Consider the following 19,400-nt stretch of genomic DNA (forward strand, 5'->3'; position numbering starts at 1 on the left):
AGCATAAAAAAGGAAATGAAAAACATAACTGTGTTAATTAAGTCAGTAACAAAGTTGGTTTTTTTTTAATACCTGACATTAAAGAAATGAGTCTCTGTCTGGCCTCATTTGATGCCCTTGGTGTACGAATTCGATCAATCCATTGATATTCTGGGTCTTCATTAACCACAAGCTCTTCTACAAAGCCATGAATTATTACAGCTCTATAACACTTTGGAATAGATGTTGCTGTTAAAAGAAATTGTCCATTATGCTTCTATTTATCATAAGGTTAAATTCAATTTTTAAAAAACGTACAACTAAGTTCTTACCTTTTGGATATATAATACAAGAACACCTTTTACTGTGCTAATTTCAATGTAATTATAATGCTATACTTTCAGTCTTCTAAATTCCATATTATTCTTAGAAATAATCATTTTCTTTAATGAAACCTCTTGTCTTTCTCACAGTAAACAGTAGATATAAACTGTATTTTTATAATTTAGAAAACAGCCACAGACAACCTTAAATAGTATTCAATACAAAGTTTAAAAATCAAAGTGAAAGTCAGCTAGGTAATCATTATATAGTAAGTTAAGTAAAAAGTGGGTAAAAAAATACAAAAAACTTTATTCAAAGCCCTTGGAAAAAGTTCTTCTGTACAACACATAGTGCAGCCTCAAAAATCAAAGCATTACCTTTCTGACATAATCTGAGGAGTCCTATAGCCCTGCAATTTCCAATAATCCACAGCCATAAAGCCAACTGGTTCAATAGTCACTATACTATGTAACAAACTAATTTAATATATAGAACACCAAATGTCATTAGATTTAAAATAAGATCTATTCAGATTCAAAAAGGGGAGAACCTAGAGGCACCTGGGTGGCTTAGGTGGTTAAGCATCTGCCTTTGGCTCAGGTTATGGTCCCGGGACCCTAAGATCAAGCCCCACATGGGGGCTCCCTGCTCAGCGTGGAGCCTGCTTCTCCCCTCTCCTCCCCCTGCTTCTGCTCTTTCTCTCTCTGGGTCAAATAAATAAAATCTTTTTTAAAAAGGGGTGCGGGGGGAGAACCTAAAACACAAACCAAACCAAACAACAAAGGGAGAACCAGAGAACATCTATACCAAATTAGTCTCTTAAAACAGACATCCATGCCTTAAAGTTAACTCAGCTACTTAGGAGTTTCCACCCTATTAACCCAGGCTGGCTGTGAGTGCCCACATCTGCCAAATACCAGCCCACATATCACGGCACTTGAGGAACTGCACCTGTAAATGCTGATTTAATTTTGGATAGCATCACAATGTCTGGCTATAGTGTTCTGCTCCTATCTTATTACAATGTCCTATACTAAAACACCATTGGAGGAGTACCTGACTGGCTTGGTTGGTAGATCATGCAACTCCTGGATCTTAGGATTGTAAGTTTGAGCTCCATATTGACTATAGTGATTACTTAAAAATAAAATATTTTTAAAAAATAAATAAAAATTTAAAAATAAAATACCACTGTATTTTTTGACAGTTATACGAAGTTCCATATTGTCATATCTTTACACATTAACAAGGTAACTTGTTCTAATTTATAAAAGAAAAATGTAATAGGCAATAAAATATTCATTGCTGTGAAAGTAGTAAGATAAATCTGTGAAAATTATATCAGAGCTTGTTTTTCATGGAGGTTGACTTATTGGTAGAAGAATAAAACCTGTAGGGTGCCTGGGTGGCCTAGTCAGTTAGAGTCCAACTCTTGGTTTCTGCTCAAATGATGACCTCATGGGTGGTAGGATGGAGCCCAGCATCAAACTCCGTTCTCAGTGGGGAGTCTGCTTGAAAATTCTCTCTTTCAAAAGAGAGAGTAAAACCTGAATTGGATGAGTGGCTGCAAACTTCTCCATAAGTTGATGTCTGATAATAATGCTTTAAAAGGCCACTGGAGACTTCTGCAAAATACACATGTCCACCCACCACAAATGCTCCATCTGTATTACCTAATTTTAGATGGCCCATTTGCATTAAGTCTAATTATATCACACATGTAGCCTCATCAAATTTGTTTCCCCAAATGTAGATATTATAGAGTGTGGGATTTGTTTTCAGTGAAAGTACAAGTCCATCTCTCCCTATGATGTTGCTAACTGCTAATAACCAGCTGACATCAAGGTAGCATATAGGCTACTGTTCAGATACACTGCATCACCTGTTTTATAGTACCATGCTTATACATGAAAGGTGCAACAAGGCAGTGATTTTCTTTCAGTATATGACCTAGATGAACTGTGGACTCCTCCTATTCACCATACAGTTTAGGTAGATTTAGGTATACTCCCTTAGTTGTTTGATTTTCAGTTAGGACTGTTGTAAATGCTATCACATTTTACATTTCCAGACCAAGTCACTCTGATCTCATTTCTCTAAGGATGAATTAATTTGTAGCATTCCTGCAAAACACATTCCACCTTCATTTTCAAACTTGTTTCCAGTCATTCTTAGATATCTCAGATTTGTACTATTATGTAGTGCTTCTACAATCAATTCTCCACCTTTGGGCCCAATACTAATGTAAGATTTAAGTAAACAAGATTAAATTGTTTCATTAATACGTGGATTCTTCTTTAAAATTGTGGTTAAGAATCCAAGATCTTCAGCACTCTTTCTACTAGCGGTAAGCAACTTGTTACCAGCAACGTTCCAGTCTGAAGTACAAGCCAGTGTAGGGTCAGAAAGGGTGGTCTCCTTCCTACTGCCCCACAAACTCCTCTGACCTTGTGGTCAATGTACACCTCATGCTCCAATGGACTATCTAACAAAAATTTCTATGAACTTATAAAAAACTAATTTCATTTACTTTAAAATCAGATAAATAGTCCCCAAAGCTACAGTTATTGTTTCTGAAAAATTAACAATTTTCTTTTTGGCATTAAAACCAAAGTACAATAGATTTTCCATTAGGTTTCTGAAATATTAATTTGATTCACTATATTTGACAATTAAATTTCCTGTTAAATGAGAAAATGCATTTACTTACTGCAAAAGAATTTGACTCCACATGATGACTGCCTAAATCGATTTAAATCGTTGAAGAGGTCTACTTTGACAACTACATTGATTTCCCCACGGATACCTAAAATTTCAAAAGGAAAATCAAGTTTTTACCTTAACAAAACAAAGCACAATTAAGTAACTCAGCAAACAAGTATCAACTGATGACTCTAAAATAACGTATCAATCGTAACAGCAATGCTGTTTTCCTTTGTTTCCTATTATTTTTATTCTAAGTAGTTTCTTACATTTTCTGAAGTACACGTATACACTAGAGAATGAAAAATTTTTCATTTTTACTGAAAGTCTCTACTTATTTAAATCATGAGTAACTAAAAGGAGCTGCAATTAAACTGATGACAATAATGATGATGATAGTAACATCTGAGCACAGATAATGTTCTGAATGCCTTACATGTAGTATTTCATAGTTCTCATACCAACCCAGTAAGGTAATTTCTGTAATATTATCATCCTCATGTTATAGAGGAAGACATTAAAGTTTAATGAAAGTTAAGTAATTTGCAGAGTGTCAATAATAGTTAAGTAGTACAGCCAGGATTAGAAGTCAGTTCTTAAACCGTCCTATCAGCTAATTCTAGAATTTCATTTAAGACAAAAGTTTTATTCTTTTCTATTAATATAGTAAGTTGAGCTAAGAAATTTGAAAAATAAGGGATTTTCAGAACATGCCCTAATAAATAAAAATGACCCAGTCTCTATCTCTAACATTTATTAAGTATTTTTTTTACTGGACTGTCTTGATTGCAAGTCAAGCAAATTCATAGCTGTGGAAGGCCTTCTAAAAAGAGTGACTTGCTCATTTACCCATTGAAATAATAATAAATTATGTTCCTAATAGAGGGGCCATAAACATACTAAGCCAACTTAATACAAAATACTTATATATATAAACATATATAAACCAATTTAATAAAAAGTATTTCAAAAATTCATTCATTAATATTGTTACTGCCTTTAATCCAAAACCAGATTATTTCTCCAGTGGCCTGTTTTATTAGTAATATACTCTGGGACTGGATTTTATTTCCTGACTACAAAGATAATATACTTACATTGTAGAGAATACATAAAAAAGCAAGAGGACAGAGCAGCCCGGTGGCTCAGCGGTTTAGTGCCGCCTTCAGCCTAGGGCGTGATCCTGGAGACCCAGGATCGAGTCCCACATCGGGCTCCCTGCATGGAGCCTGCTTCTCCCTCTGCCTGTGTCTCTGCCTCTCTCTCTCTGTGTCTCTCATGAATAAATAAATAAAATCTTTTAAAAAAAGCAAGAGTAAAAGTAGGATTATAGTCCAGAAATAAAACTATCCAAGAATAAACATTTTATCAGGGCGCCTGGGTAGCTCAGTTAACTGTCCAACTCTTGGTTTCAGCTTCAGTCATGACCTTAGGGTCTTGAGATTGAGCCCCACAGGGCTCTGTGCTCAGCAGGGAGTCTTCTTGAGATTCTCTCCTTCTGCCCCTCCTCACATTCTCTCTAAAATAAATAAACCAATCTTTAAAAAAAAATTTAAAAAAGAATGGGGTGCCTGAGTGACTCAGTCACTTAAGTAACTGCCTTCAGCTCAGATAATGATCCCAGAGTCCTGAGACTGAGCCCCAAATCAGGCTCCCTGCTCAGCGGGGAGCCTGCTTCTCCCTCTCTTCCCCACTCATGCTCTCGATCTTTGTCTCCCTCTCTCTCAAATAAGTAAAATCTTTTTTAAAAAAATTAGTATTTTATCATGTCTTCTGTCAATTTATCACATATCACATACTTATAATCTTTTTATTTTTTTATAATCTTTTTAAAACAAATATGGAATCATCCTATAATGTTTTATAATCTGAATTTTACAGAATTTTACAATTTTATAAATCATACACATTTCCTTATGCCACTGTACTCCAAAAACACGCATTCTGTTCTAACTGTATAATTCATGGTCTATGTATGCTCTAATTTATTTAAGTATATCTTTTCCAATTTATTTTACCATTGCAAATATTAATATAATAATAAAAAATAGTATCACAATATACTTTTACATAAATCTCAGTTTCTTATTCTTATAATAAGCTGCTATCAACGGAATTGCCAGGTCAAAAATAGGCAGAACAGCGCTAGACTGTAAAGAGAAACATTTGCCAGTTCCTTATGGGTCCATTTGCCTTCCTAAAAAGATGGCATATTTTCAGGCAGGCAGTTCTCAAACTTTCTGATGACATGATCACTTTTACAATCTTAAAAATTATTGAGAACTTCAAGGAGTTTTTGTTTATATGAGTCATGTATCAATATTTACCATGTTATAATTAAAACTTAAATTGAGAGGGGCTCCTGGGTGGCTCAGTCGGTTAAGTGTCTAACATCAGCTCAGGTCATGATCTCAGCATCCTGGGATTGAGCCTCGTGTCTGGCTCCCCACTCTCTGGGAGTCTGTTTCTTGCCTTCCTTCTGCCCCTCCCACCACTTGTTCTCTCTCTCCCTCTCAAATAAAATCTTTTTTAAAATTTTAAAAATCAAAAATTAAAAAGTCAAATGACAATTGAGAATGAAAATTAAAGATGAGAATTTTGAAAAATACTTACAAAAATATTTACTATTATAAACATTTTTATAAAAATTACTATAAACATTTTTATGAAAATTACTATATTTTGAAAAACAAAAAACTAGTAAGAATAACACATTTTTGTAGTTCTCTATAATGTTTAGCCTCATAAAATACAGTTAGATTCTCATTTCTGCTCTGCATTCAATGTGTGGTAACATATCATAAAACCTCTAGAAAACGCCACTGTACACTTGTAACATGACTTTTAAATAATGCATTTACTATGTTGTACAAATTTAGCAGAGATTACTTCAAATTATGTTCAGAAAAATAACACTTCTACTAACAATACTTTATGACTATTTATTAAAAAGAAAACTTTTTTTTAAAGATATTTATTTCAAAACTACAAGTATAGTACAGAAGTCTTTAAGGAAAAATTTTTTGAACTATGATTTATTTTCTTAAAATATACTCCTTACCATGTATGGTGTCATAAATTGGAAACCATCCTGAGATGACTGTTGCAGCCTCACTGTAGAGTAAAGGATCAATATCAATGTACACTTTACCAATGGCATCATTTGCACTGTAAGTGTCATGGTCAAGAACTGTGATCTGTAGAGGCTCATCCTGTAAATCTTCATCATCCACCTAAAAGTATACCTTAAAATTACATCTTTTCATTTTTAAATCTTCATTACCATAAATATATACATATACTAAATGTAAAAGATTACTTATTTCTAGGAAAAAAAAAGATTTATCTCTAAGCACAAAGTTAAAGGAATTAACACACACACACACACACACACACACACATTATAATCCTTTTTTTTTTTTTATAAAAGATGACAAATTTCAGGGGATTCCTGGGTGGCTCATGGTTTAGTGCTGGCCTTTGGCCCAGGGCGTGGTCCTAGGGTTCCAGGATCGAGTCCCACATTGGGCTCCCTGCATGGAGCCTGCTTCTCCCTCTGCCTGTGTCTCTGCCCCTCTCTCTCTCTCTCTCTCTCTCTCTCTCTCTCTCTCTGTGTGTGTGTCTTTCATGATTAAATAAATAAAATCTTTTAAAAATAAATAAATAAAATAAAAATAAAAGCTGACAAATTTCTAAAGAAAAAAAGTAAAGTTTGCGCCTGGGTAGCTCAACTGGTTGGGTGTCCAACTCTTGATCTCAGCTTGGGTCTTGATCTCAGGGTCATGAGTCCAAACCCCCCCCCCATGTTGGGCTCCACACTGGGCGTGGGGCCTACTTAAAAAATAAATAAATAAAAGTATGGTTTACCTCCAGGCACAAAGATAAAATGATTAACACCCAAAGTTTCTATTTCTTTTTCTACATATTATCCTGTGTTTTACTACTAATATCCAGCAAAAATGCTTAAAGAATGTCATAACAGAGTCCATATATTATTCACAGGAGAGTAAGGATGCTAATGAACACAATGATATCATTTCTAAAGACAATTTCACAAAACAAACAGTAGGAAAACATATTATTTAAGAAAAAAAATTAAGTTTATGAATTAAGTGAAATAAATGTATATTTTCTCTCTTTTTACTTATTCTTAATTACTTATCACATGCCAACCAACAGCTAGAAAGAGGAACTACAACGGAGAATGGAGTGAACTAAATGTTTCTACCCACTGAAAATCTGTATCTGGAAGTCCTAATCCCCAGTATAACAATATTTCAAGATAGGGTCTTTGGGAGGTTATTTAGGTCTTAAGGGCAGATTCCTCACAAATGGGATCACATTACAAGTAAAGATGGGGAGAGATGATTCTCTGCCAAGTAAGGACACAGCAAGAAGACTGCTATCTACAAATCAGAAAGAGGGACCTCAGCAAAACAAAACTATGACGGTATACTATCTCAGACTTCCCTGCATTCAGAAATGTCAGAAGTAAAAGGCTATTGTTTAAGCCACTCATTCTATGGCATTCTGTTATGGTACCCCAAACTGAGGCAAAGCATGATACAAAAAACATTTCTTCCTTTTGGAAGACATGTTCATATTGCAGCTGCCACACTCTAGATACCATGTCATCCTCTAATTTGCCAGTACTCCTCATCAAATGCAATGGCTAGATGGAACACAATCTTACTGATATTTGTAAGGATGGAAGATAAAAGGATTATTATATCCTATTACCAAAATATACTTCTTAAACACAACCTATGAATGTTTGTTGTTACAGCAGACATACCACTCTGTTCATTAAGACAGAGTTTGTCATTAACTAAAATCTCTACATTCTCCTTACATATGCTTTGGTCAAGTGGTATCTCTGCAAATCCATATAGTTTGATTAACTTTTTAAACTTAACGATGAAATATGCCTTTCCCCATTCCATTTGTTGTTGGTCTTGGGCTAATAACCCAACCTCTGAGGATTATTTTAAGAATTAAAGTACAAGAAAGAGGGCAGCCCTGGTGGCGCAGTGGTTTGGCGCCGCCTGCAGCCCAGGGTATGATCCTGGAGACCCGGGATCGAGTCCCACATTGGGCTTCCTGCATGGAGCCTCCATCCCCCTCTGCCTGTGTCTCTGCCTCTCTCTCACTCTCTCTGAATGAATGAATGAATGAATGAATGAATAAATAAATAAATAAATAAAGTACAAGAAAGAATTGCTGTTATTACTGATACCATAATATAACTGGATGATTTGTTTTTAAGAAAAAAAGAGGATACTTCTCTATAAAAAATATAATTAAAAATTTATGGATGAAATGGCATAATATTTTGCATTTGTCTTAAAATTCCTGCCAAGTGTGGGGTGGTATAACAGATAAAACAAGAACAGTACAATGCATAGGTAAAAGTAAAGGTAAATGATAGATATGTAACCTATTTTTATGCATATTTGAAAATTTCCATAGTGAAATGTCAAAATAATCACTTTGATTTCCAGTTCATTCTGAATCACATGTCATCAATGGCATCTGACACTATGACATTAACATATTCTTAGTAAAAGGGAAAAATCATAAACTAAGCCATTAACTGCTGCTCCAAAGACATTCCTCCAATTTTTACCTCCATTAATAACATTTTTTATGTACACTTATTTAACCATCTACACATATACCCAGGAGTACCCTCATCTTACGTACTAGTACACTACAGTATTCCTTCCCTGACACTACAGGGCTCTATACCAACCAAGTGACTAGAATTCTTGATGATATATATAGATAGTTAATAATAGAAATAATTTGAAGAGAGAAGTTCAGAAATTAATTTTAATTAATTTCAATAAAGTAATTGAGGATATTTCATAGATTAAATTGAGTCAATATCAAATCATGAAATATTATAAAGATTTTCTCAGAAATGTTTTAAGTGTTTAAAAATTCTAGTTGCACAGCAACATGCCCAGCTAAAAGACTAAATTTCCTAGCCTTCTTTGTAACTACTAAGATATAAGCATAAATCATATACACTAGATAGGGTAAAGAAAAATTTCTCAAACAGGGCTTGCTCAGCTGAAAAATACATATAAACCCATCACCACTTCTCCTATAATCCATTTCTTTTTTTTTTTTTAAGATTTTATTTATTTATTCAAGAGAGACACAGAGACAGAGGCTCTGTAGACAGAGGCAGACATAGGCAGAGGGAGAAGCAGGTTTCCTGTAGGGAGCCTGATGCAGGACTTGACCCCAGGACCCTGAGATCATGAGTCGAGCTGAAAGCAGACGCTCAACCACTGAGCCATCCAGGTGCTCTTCCTATACTCCATTTTACTCAGCTCTTCTAGCCTAGATCACCGATGTGATCACGGGAACTCCAGCTACTAACTCGGAAACTAATGTGATCATCAATATGGAAGCAACAGGCTATAGATGATGGAGAAGAAAGACAAAAGGATTCTGGGTCCCAAATCATTGCATGGAGCTCCCAAATATCATTACACTGCCTGGCCTAATACTTCTTTTACATTAAAAAAAAAAAAATAAACATCCATTTGTTCATGATATTTGAGAGTTCACAACATATAAACTAGTATCAATCACAACTGACAAACAAGGTTAAAAAAATTTATAATTAATGTTAACTATAAACACAAAGTTTAGGAACATTTTTCACACAATATACATTATTACTATAAGTACTAGCCAAAATAGTAGTAAACTTAGTAAATTTTAAGGGAAATGGCTGATAACTTTAGTTACTAAATCTCAACATTATAAAAGCCCCTTATTTCAGAAAAGTACAAAGATATTATTTTTTAAAGTTATCTACACTACTTCAGTATTCTGCAGCTTTAAGAATTACTAAAGAATTACTAGTACTGCATCAATAAAATGAAATTAATATTCTTAAATATTAATGTCCTATCAAGAAAATTAATAAAAAGATAAACAACCCAACTTAAAAATGAGCAAAGAACCTAAACAGTTTTCCAAAGACATACAAACAGCCAATAAACACAAGAAGAGAGGCTCAAAATTATTAGTCATTAGGTAAATGAAAATCAAAACCAATGATATATCACATCATATTTACATTTTCCACATTAAACTAGTCACCAAGTCCTGTGAAGTCTACCTTCATAATGTCATCTCTAAATATATTTTGGGGGAGTAAAATATGAGGGGTAGTTCAAAGTAAAAGAATCGCAAATGGTCTTTAGCCATAAAAATTCATGTTACCTCATTCAGGACAGAAATGCATATTAAAATTACACTGTAAATGTCACTTCACACCTATTAGAATGGCTATTAAAAAAAAACAGAAAATAACAAAGTTTGACAAAGATGTAGAAAAATTAAAACTCTCATATATGCTGGTGGGAATGTATAATGGTGTAGCCACTATGGAAAACAGTTTGGCAGTTCCTCAAAGAACTAAACATAAAGGGCACTGAGTGGCTCAATGGCAGACGCCTTTGGCTCAGGGAGTGATTCCCAGAGTCCTGGAATCGAGTCCCACATCAGGCTCCCCATGGGAGCCTGCTTCTCCCTCTGCCTGTGTCTCTGCCTCTCCTTCTGTGTCTCTCATGAATAAATAAAATCTTAAAAAAAAAAAAAAAAAGCTAAATATACAATTTACCGTGTGACCCAGGAATTCCACTTCTGGGCATATACTCAAAAGAACTGAAAACAAGGACTTAAACAGATATTGGTACAGTAATGTTTACTGCAGTAGCCAAAAAGTGAAAACAACTTGACTGTCCATCAACAGATAAATGAATAAACAGAATGTGATACATATACACACACACACACACACACACACACATATTATTCAGCCATAAAAAGTAAAGAAATTCTGATACATTATTCAACATGGATAAACCTTGAAAACATTATGCTAAGTGAAACCCAGATACAAAAATACAAATAGCATATTATTCCACTTATATCTAATACGGGCAAATTCAAAGAGACTGAAAGTAGGTTAGATATTACCAGGGGCTCAGAGAAGAGGGAATGGGAGTTACTGCTGAATGAGCAGTTTCTGTTTGGAGTGATGAAAAAGTTTTGGAAATAGTAGTGATGCTATCACAACATTGTGAATGTAATTAATGCTACTGAATTATACTTAAAATAGGTTAAAATGGCATTATTTTTGACACATACTTTTGAATACAATTTTTTTAATTTAATCTGTATACTATTCTTAAGTGGGTTTTGGTACATGCTAAAACCCAAAGACTATTACAGTAATAATAATATGATATTTTAAAAGATTCTATTTTTTTTAATTTGTGTTCTTATATTCATCCACTGTATTTTCTTAACTATAAACATTATTTTTTTAAAAATTCAATAATCTAAAAAAAATAAAAAATAAAAAAAATAAAAAATAAAAAATTCAATAATCTAAGTTAAGCAAAAAAGAAAAGTATTTTTATGGTGTGGGAGAACTACTACACCTGAAATAAAAGGTACTCCTATCATTCCTGGGGGAAGCTATCACATCCAAAAAGTACACTAAAAAATGCTGGCATTTAAAAACTTACCTCAAGGGGTGCCTAGGTGGTTCAGTTGGTTAAGCATCTGCCTTTAGCTCAGGTAATAATCCCAAGACCCTGGGACGGAGCTCAAGTGGGGTCCCTGCTCAGTGGGAAGTCTATTTATTCCTGTCCCTCTGCCCCTCCCTCTGCTTGTACTCACTCGCTTTCTCTCAAATAAATAAAATCTTGGGATGCCTGGGTAGCTCAGCAGTTGAGCGTCTGCCTTCAGCTCAAGGCAGGATCCCAGTTCCAGGCTAGAATCCCAATCCAGCATCGGGCTCCCCGCAAAGAGCCTGCCTCTTCCTCTGCCTCTCTCTCTGTGTCTCTCATGGATAAATAAATAAAATTTTTAATTAAATTAATAAATAAATAAAATAAATCTTTAAAAAATAAAAATTTAAAAAAACTTACCTCAAATTTAAACCATTCTGAGTTCCACTGAGGGTTAAGGGACTTGAGATACACATCTGTTTTAAAGGTGGTATTACCAAATTTTACCTAAAAACAAATAAACAATCCAAATATAAACATCAAAAATGCGAATAAAAGTACATTTTAATGTCGCCAAGCAATAACAAGATTAACCATAGAGTGAAAAAAAAAGACAACTATATCCTGAAACAAAAAGAAAAGAAAGTACAGGTGGGTCCAATAAGTTTGTAGGTTACATCTGAAATAAAAGATTACCTACTATTCTGGTTGACTAGCTCTACACAAAAATTAAAAACAGACCATTTTGTCAATATGAAGGAAGGAGTCAATATAGCCTTCAGGGAACAAAAGCCTAGACAAAAGAGGAATCTTGATGGCAGAGGACCAGCAAAAAATCAGAAGGTAAAAAAGTCAGCTGACTATCCTTTTACCATTTCAGCTTGGGAATCCAGAACTAGAGCCCATTATTGTAAGAACTTGGAAATATATCCTATTTTCCAGCTTCCCTATTTTGTTTGTTTTTTTTTAAACGCTTATCTGTGCACATGCATAGTGATCAGCAACAAACCATGATCATTAAGGGTTTTATCCTCAGGAACAATGAAAGGGATTGGATTGGGGAGACAACCTTACTTCACAACCAGTCTTAGCAGACACTAAATCACAAAGATCTGAAAATAATTAAGAAGAAGGGAATAAAGAATGCAGAAAGCAGACTAAATCCCTGGGATTTGCTTCCAACTTAGAATGGATATTATGAAATCTGACTGAACTTGAGAAGTGGTCAGGAAGCTTAAAAGCAAAACAGCCAGGGAACTACTTCCTAGGTGGCCTCAGCTTTCCTAAATCTGATCTCTTCCTAATTCTATTAGCTATTATCATTATCTTTCCTAACCTCTAAATTCACTAAAGCCTATCCCCTTTAAGACAATATCCAGCACACAGTTTTGCACACTGTAGATTCTTAGGAAATGCTAGTTCAAGTAGATAGTCTATGAAGCCTCCTTTCCTTTTTGAAAGAAACGTCCTTTCTCCTTCAGTATTATATTTTGCTGATTTTACTGTTTTATCAGTCCAGGAAATTTTCTAAAATCAAAATATCCAAAACAATAATTATTTTTATCTTCTGTATTTTTTCTAGGTGTTTTATCATTTAATTTGAATTATCAGACATGGTACCAACCATTTTGGTACCTAGGCAGGTTAGTTAGAGGGTAGAAAAGGTTAAAAAAATTATGTGAAAATAATAACTTCTGGCACAGTAAAGAATATATGAAAGTCAAAGATAAATAAGAAAAAGTATCTGCTAAATATATACTAAAGAGCTATTTTCTGCCATTTCTACTATGTTTCTATAAAGCAATATGAAAAAGATCAACAACCCAACAAAAAAAAAATAGGCAAAAGACCTGAACAGACTATTCAAATAAATGGAAACATAGATGTTTTTATTTATTTTAATATACATGCTTTTAAAACACAGTTAACCTTTGAACAACATGGATTTGAACAGCACACATCCACTTACAGGTAGAATTTTTTCAATAAATATACTGGAAAATATTTTGGAGATTTGTGACAAATTGAAAAAACTCACATACAAACTATGTAGCTAGAAATATAGCAAAAAAACTAAGAAATAGTTATGTCATGAATGTATAAAATATATGCAAATACTAGTCTATTTTATCATTTACTACCATAAAATATACCCTATTTATATAGTTAAAATTGATCAAAACATACACAGAAATATGTAACAGACTACACATGATGCCTTTAGCAGTTCAGAGAAATGTAAATGAATGTAAAGATGCGATATTAAATTATAACTGCATAAAATTAATTGTAACATATACCATAATACTGTAATAATTCCATACCACCTTCTGTTGGTACTGCCATGAGCCCAAGTGTTGCTAGTATCTGCTTTAAACACTAATACTACCCATCTCTGCATGAGCGGGGTTCACCTCTCCAGTAATTTGCATATTGAAGTACAAAGTGACCTCTTGCAGTTCGTGCATATTGTTCATTGTATGGTATTCACTGAATGGTATTCACTGAATGGTATTCATTCAATACCATAAGCCTGGAATAACATCATGGGACCCATATGAAGTACCACTAGTGCTGTTGTTTGAAGTGCTCCCACGAATCAAAGAAAAGTCATGACGTTACAAGAAAAAGCTGAACTGCTTGATATGAACTATAGAGGTCTACAGCTGCACTTGCCGGCTACTTCAAGAGATAAATGAATCCAGCATAAGGGCCATTGTAAAACAAGAAAACTTATTAAGCCAATGCTGTATCTATGCCAACAGGTGCAAAAACCTACACTTTTTGCAAAATACCTTTTTATCTCATATTGAAAATGTTGCTTTTATATGGATGCAGGATTGCTATTAGGAAGGCATACTCAGGGACGCCTGGGTGGCTCAGCAGTTGAGCATCTGCCTTCGGCTCAGGGCGTGATCCTGGAGTTCCTGGATCAAGTCCCACATCGGGGGACTCCCTGCATGGAGCCTGCTTCTCCCTCTGCCCGTGTCTCTGCCTCCCTCTCTGTCTCTCTCATGAATAAATAAATAAAATCTTAAAAAAAAAAAAAAGAAGGCATATGAATCGAAAGAAAAGTGAAGCTATTATATGACAATGTAAAGCAAAAAGGAAGGTGAAAGATCTAAAGCTGAATAATTTCATGCCAGCAAAGGATGACAATTTTACAAAGAGGAGCAGCTTAAAAAATGTCAAGATAACAGGAGAAGCAGCTCCTACTGACCAAGAGGCAGAAACAAGTTCCCAGACGCCATCAAGAAAATCACTGAGGAGGACAGCCCGGGTGGCTCAGCGGTTTAGCGCCGCCTTCAGCCCAGGGCCTGCTCCTGCAGACCCGGGATCAAGTCCCACATCAGGCTCCCTGCATGAAGCCTGCTTCTCCCTCTGCCTGTGTCTCTGCCTCTTTCTCTCTCTCCCTCTCTCTCTCTGTGTGTCTCTCATGAATAAATAAAAATAAAATCTTTCGAAAAAAAAAAAAAAAGAAAAGAAAATCACTGAGGAGAAAGGCTATCTGCCTGAACAGATTTTTAATGCAGACAAAAGTGCCCCATTCTGGAGGGGAAAAAAAAATGCCACAAACGATACATATTAGTAAGAAAGAGAAAAGAAATAAGCTCCAGTTTTTAAGACAAGAAGAGATAGGCTAACTCTACTGTTTGTGCAAATGTAGTCAGGACTATGATCAGAACCACCCTTATCTATAAACTGCTAACCCCCAAACCTTGTCTATGGAAAAGATAGATTCCAGTTGTCAGTCTTTCAGTTGTACAAGAACGTCTGGACAACAAGAACCCTTTTTCTGGACTGGTTCCATTGATGATTTGTCCCTGAAGTCAGGAAATACCTTGCCACTAAGGTATTAGTGCCTTTTTAAAGTTCTTTTGATATTGGACAATACCTCTGGCCACCTAGAACCCCATGACTCAACACCAAGGGCATCCAAGTGGCCTACCTGCCCACAAACAAGATTTCCGTAATCAACCTCTAGATCAGGGAGTCATAAGGACCTTTAAAGCTCATCACACATGGTATTCTTTGAAAAGGATCGTCAACACCATAGAGAATTTTGATAAGAGAACATTATGAAAGTATGGAAGGATTACATCACTGCAGATGCCATCAGTGTTATAGAAAAAGCCATGAAAGCCATGAACATGATACAATAAATTATTTTTCTTTTTTTTAAGATTTATTTATTTATTTATGATAGACAGAGAGAGAGGCAGAGACACAGGAGGAGGGAGAAGCAAGCTCCATGCAGGAGCCTGACATGGGACTCGATCCCAGATCTCCAGGATCATGCCCTGGGCTGCAGGCGGCACTAAACCGCTGATCCACCAGGGCTGCCCAATACAATAAATTCCTGCTAGAGAAAACTGAATGTCATATGGGATTTCACAGGATTAACAACAGGGCTAATCAAGGGAATAATGGGAGAGTTTGTGGATATGACCAAAAAGGTAAAGGGTTTCAAGATTTGGATCTTGGAGAAATTTAAAAGTTAATAAACACCACACCAGAAGAATTAAAAGAAGACAACATGATGGAGAGGAACGCTTCTAAACCAGTGCCAAACAATGAGAAAAAGCTGTAGAAGAAGCAGTGACCAAAAACAAAATGACATTAGACAATCTGGCAGAAAGGACGGGACTATTCAAGACTGTTACTGATTTCTTTTACAACATGGACCTTTCTAGGATCCTAGCACTAAAACTAAAGCAAACAGTGGTACTGTATAGAAGTATTTTTTAAAAAATGAAAAGGCAAAAATGTCAGAAATTACAACATAGTTCACTAAAGTTATACCATGTGTGCCTGCCTTTACTGCCTCCCCTTCCAACTCCTCCACCTATTCCACTTCTGCCACCAGAAACTGCAAGACCAACCTCTCATCTTCCTCCTCCACCTACTCATCATGAAGCCAAGGATGAAGACCTTTATGACAATTCACTTGTCATAAATAATAAATTTGTTAATAAATTTATCTGGTATGCATATGTAAATGTCTTCATGTGAAAATGTAATAACTATACAGCAAGAGCCATATGAGGTATTTTTATGTCATCATCAGTACCTAAGTAGTCACTGTGTGCAAGAATTGCATGAAGTGCTTAGTCTACACTTACACAGACATAGGTGAGCAATACTTAGTACAAAATTAATCATATTAGTTTTCTTACTGTTTCATAACTTTGTTTTCAAAGAATTATGTAACTGCAATACACCTCTCTCATAACTGGAGAAACTGCATATCAGCCCATGATCACAGGTAAGTGTTTCTTTTTTTAAGTTACATTTCTAATACTGTATTATAAATATGACTGCAATACTGTATGCCATAAAACTTTTTTATGATTCACTTGTTAGTGTATTATGAAGCATTCCTACCAATTATACCAGGCTACCATAAAGCAATCATACTGCTGCTTCTTTGTTTTCAATGCATAAATTATACTTGTAAATAAATATGAACTTTTTTACATTATCTTTTCATTTTTGATATCTAGTGTAAGATGTATAACATCTACTGTGTTTTGTATCATTTAAGACAATATTGACATAGTTACTGACTATGCAACTGCCCCTAAAAGGCCTTGCATGGTTCAAGAGTCAACTATATATCAAAAAATGATAGAGAAATGCAAACTAAACCACTATTTTTACCTATTATGTTGGCAAACAGTTTGAAAACAGTATTAATGAGGTCTTCTAATAGTCTGTTGGTGGGAGTATAAATTAAAACAATCTCTAAGAACGGCAGTTTGACAACGTATCAAAATGTTAAATGCCTATATCCTTTAATTTCATATAGGAGTGCACAATGACATGTACAAGCAGCATTATAGTAGCAAAAGACTGGAAATAACCTAGATATCCACCAATTTGGAATTGGTAAATGAAGCATGGTAGAGCCACAAAGTATAGTGCTAAATAGAAGAATGAAGCAGTTCTCTCCACATGGTACAGAACAATCACCAAAATACACCTTTCTTCTGTGGAATAGCATGTATGGCATTCTTTGGGAGAAATAAATGCCAAAATCTTATAAGTCATATGATATACGCCTATATATAGTACAGATTATTTTTAGTAGGACATATAACAAATGTTAACAGTGACCACTAGAAAGAACAGAATAGGTTTGGTAAAAGAAACAATGATGTGAAAAAAAAAAAAAGAAAAAGAAACATGATGTGAGAGAAGTTGACCTATTTTGTGCCATCTGAATTCGGAACAATGCACATATTTTTTCTATTTGTAACATGTATCATTTTAAAACTCAAAAACTTAAAAATTCAAATTAAAAATCATAATAACTTTATTTTGATTAAAATTGTAGAATTCTGGATTCACTTCCAGGAATTTATCCCATAAAAGCACTTTCACATGAGTCTCCATTCTAAAAAACACTAAAGAAAAATCTAAATAATCATTCAACACAAAAATTATTGAATAAATCACATGCATTGCTGTTAAAGAATGGAGCTGATTTTAAGTACTGTCATGTAGAAATGTCAATGACACAATAACTGAAAAAAAACAAGTCACAGAATATATAAAGCAAGTTTACATTTGTTTTTTAAAATGTAAGCAAATTTTCTTTTTTTTTTTTTAAGGAAAGCAGGGGTAAATGAACACATGCTGAAGAACTAAGAGCAATTATTATCTGTGAAGAAAGGGCTGACATGGTGTAGGGAATACAGTATAGTGTAATAAGTACAAAGTACAGAAGTTTTACTTCTGAGTTGTTTTTTGGGTTTTTTAAAAATTTTATTTATTTGAGAGAGAGCACAGAGTAAGAGGGAGAAACAGATTCCCCACTGAGGAGAGAGCCCGATGCTGGGCTCTATCCCAGGACTCCAGGGTCACAACCTAAGCCAAAGGCAGATGACTAACCTACTGAGCCACTCAGGCACCCCACTTCTGAGTTAGTTGAACCTATTGTAATGTGAGCTATTCATGTATTACTTCAGTAAGTTTTTTTTAATTTTCAATCACAAACAGTAAAAAATTAAACTTAATGGGGAAGTGAAGGGGGAGCCAGGGGAGAATACAAGTTACTGCTCAGTTTCTCATTTAATTTTAATTATATTTTAATATTCAAAACATTAAGGAAATAGTACTTACTTTACCTAATAACTACTTTATTTGAAGTAAAACACTGTTAGGATTATAAAACCTTGTTTCAAAAGACAAAGGTTTGGGTGCAACTGCCAAAACTACCACATCAGGGCAGCCCAGGTGGCCCAGCGTTTTAGTGCCACCTTCAGCCCAGGGTGTGATCCTGGAGACCCAGGATCGAGTCTCACGTCGGGATTCCTGCATGGAGCCTGCTTCTCCCCCTGCCTGTGTCTCTGCCTCTGTGTGTGTGTGTCTCTGATGAATAAATAAATAAAACCTTTAAAAAAAAAAAACAACAACAAAATTACATCTTTTTTTTTTCTTAAAGATCTTATTTATGTGAGAGAGCATGGGGGGATGGGGACAAGCAGAGGCAGAAGCAGACTCCTTGCTAAGCAGGAAGCCCAATGCAAGGCTTGATCCCAGGACCCTGGGATCATGACCTGAGCAGAAGGCAGACACTTAACTGACTGAGCCACCCAGGCACCCTACTATATTATCTTTTAAATTATGAGTTCAGCCTTCTTCAAGACTGTCCCACTATACTGTACTGCTATATTGTGCCTTTTATTCTTCTTTTGGTCAACTATTCATTCCAGATATAATAAAGATCTGAGAGCTCCCGAACTACATTGAAACAAACAAATAAGATTTTAGAAAAAGAAAAAGGTTTGAATGTGGACTTTGCCAAATTGTGATGATTCCTCTTCTACTAACGAAGATTCATAGTTC

The 19,400-nt window shown here is 34.9% G+C and overlaps 1 protein-coding gene across 7 annotated transcripts in view; it reads right to left on the reverse strand.

Moving 5' to 3' along the window:
- C2CD5 (C2 calcium dependent domain containing 5) overlaps positions 1-19,400 on the reverse strand; it is a 100,870-nt gene that overhangs the window by 73,530 nt on the left and 7,940 nt on the right. For all 7 annotated transcript variants that reach the window (XM_055318556.1, XM_055318551.1, XM_055318552.1 and 4 more), the window contains 4 exons: positions 11,970-12,056; positions 6,068-6,239; positions 3,014-3,109; positions 73-228 (listed from right to left, as the gene is read on the reverse strand). In XM_055318556.1, coding sequence (XP_055174531.1) covers positions 73-228; positions 3,014-3,109; positions 6,068-6,239; positions 11,970-12,056 — 511 coding nt within the window. The remainder of the gene's footprint in view (positions 1-72; positions 229-3,013; positions 3,110-6,067; positions 6,240-11,969; positions 12,057-19,400) is intronic.

Source organism: Nyctereutes procyonoides, unplaced genomic scaffold, assembly GCF_905146905.1.
Source record: "Nyctereutes procyonoides isolate TBG_1078 unplaced genomic scaffold, NYPRO_anot_genome, whole genome shotgun sequence".
NCBI lineage: Eukaryota > Metazoa > Chordata > Mammalia > Carnivora > Canidae > Nyctereutes > Nyctereutes procyonoides.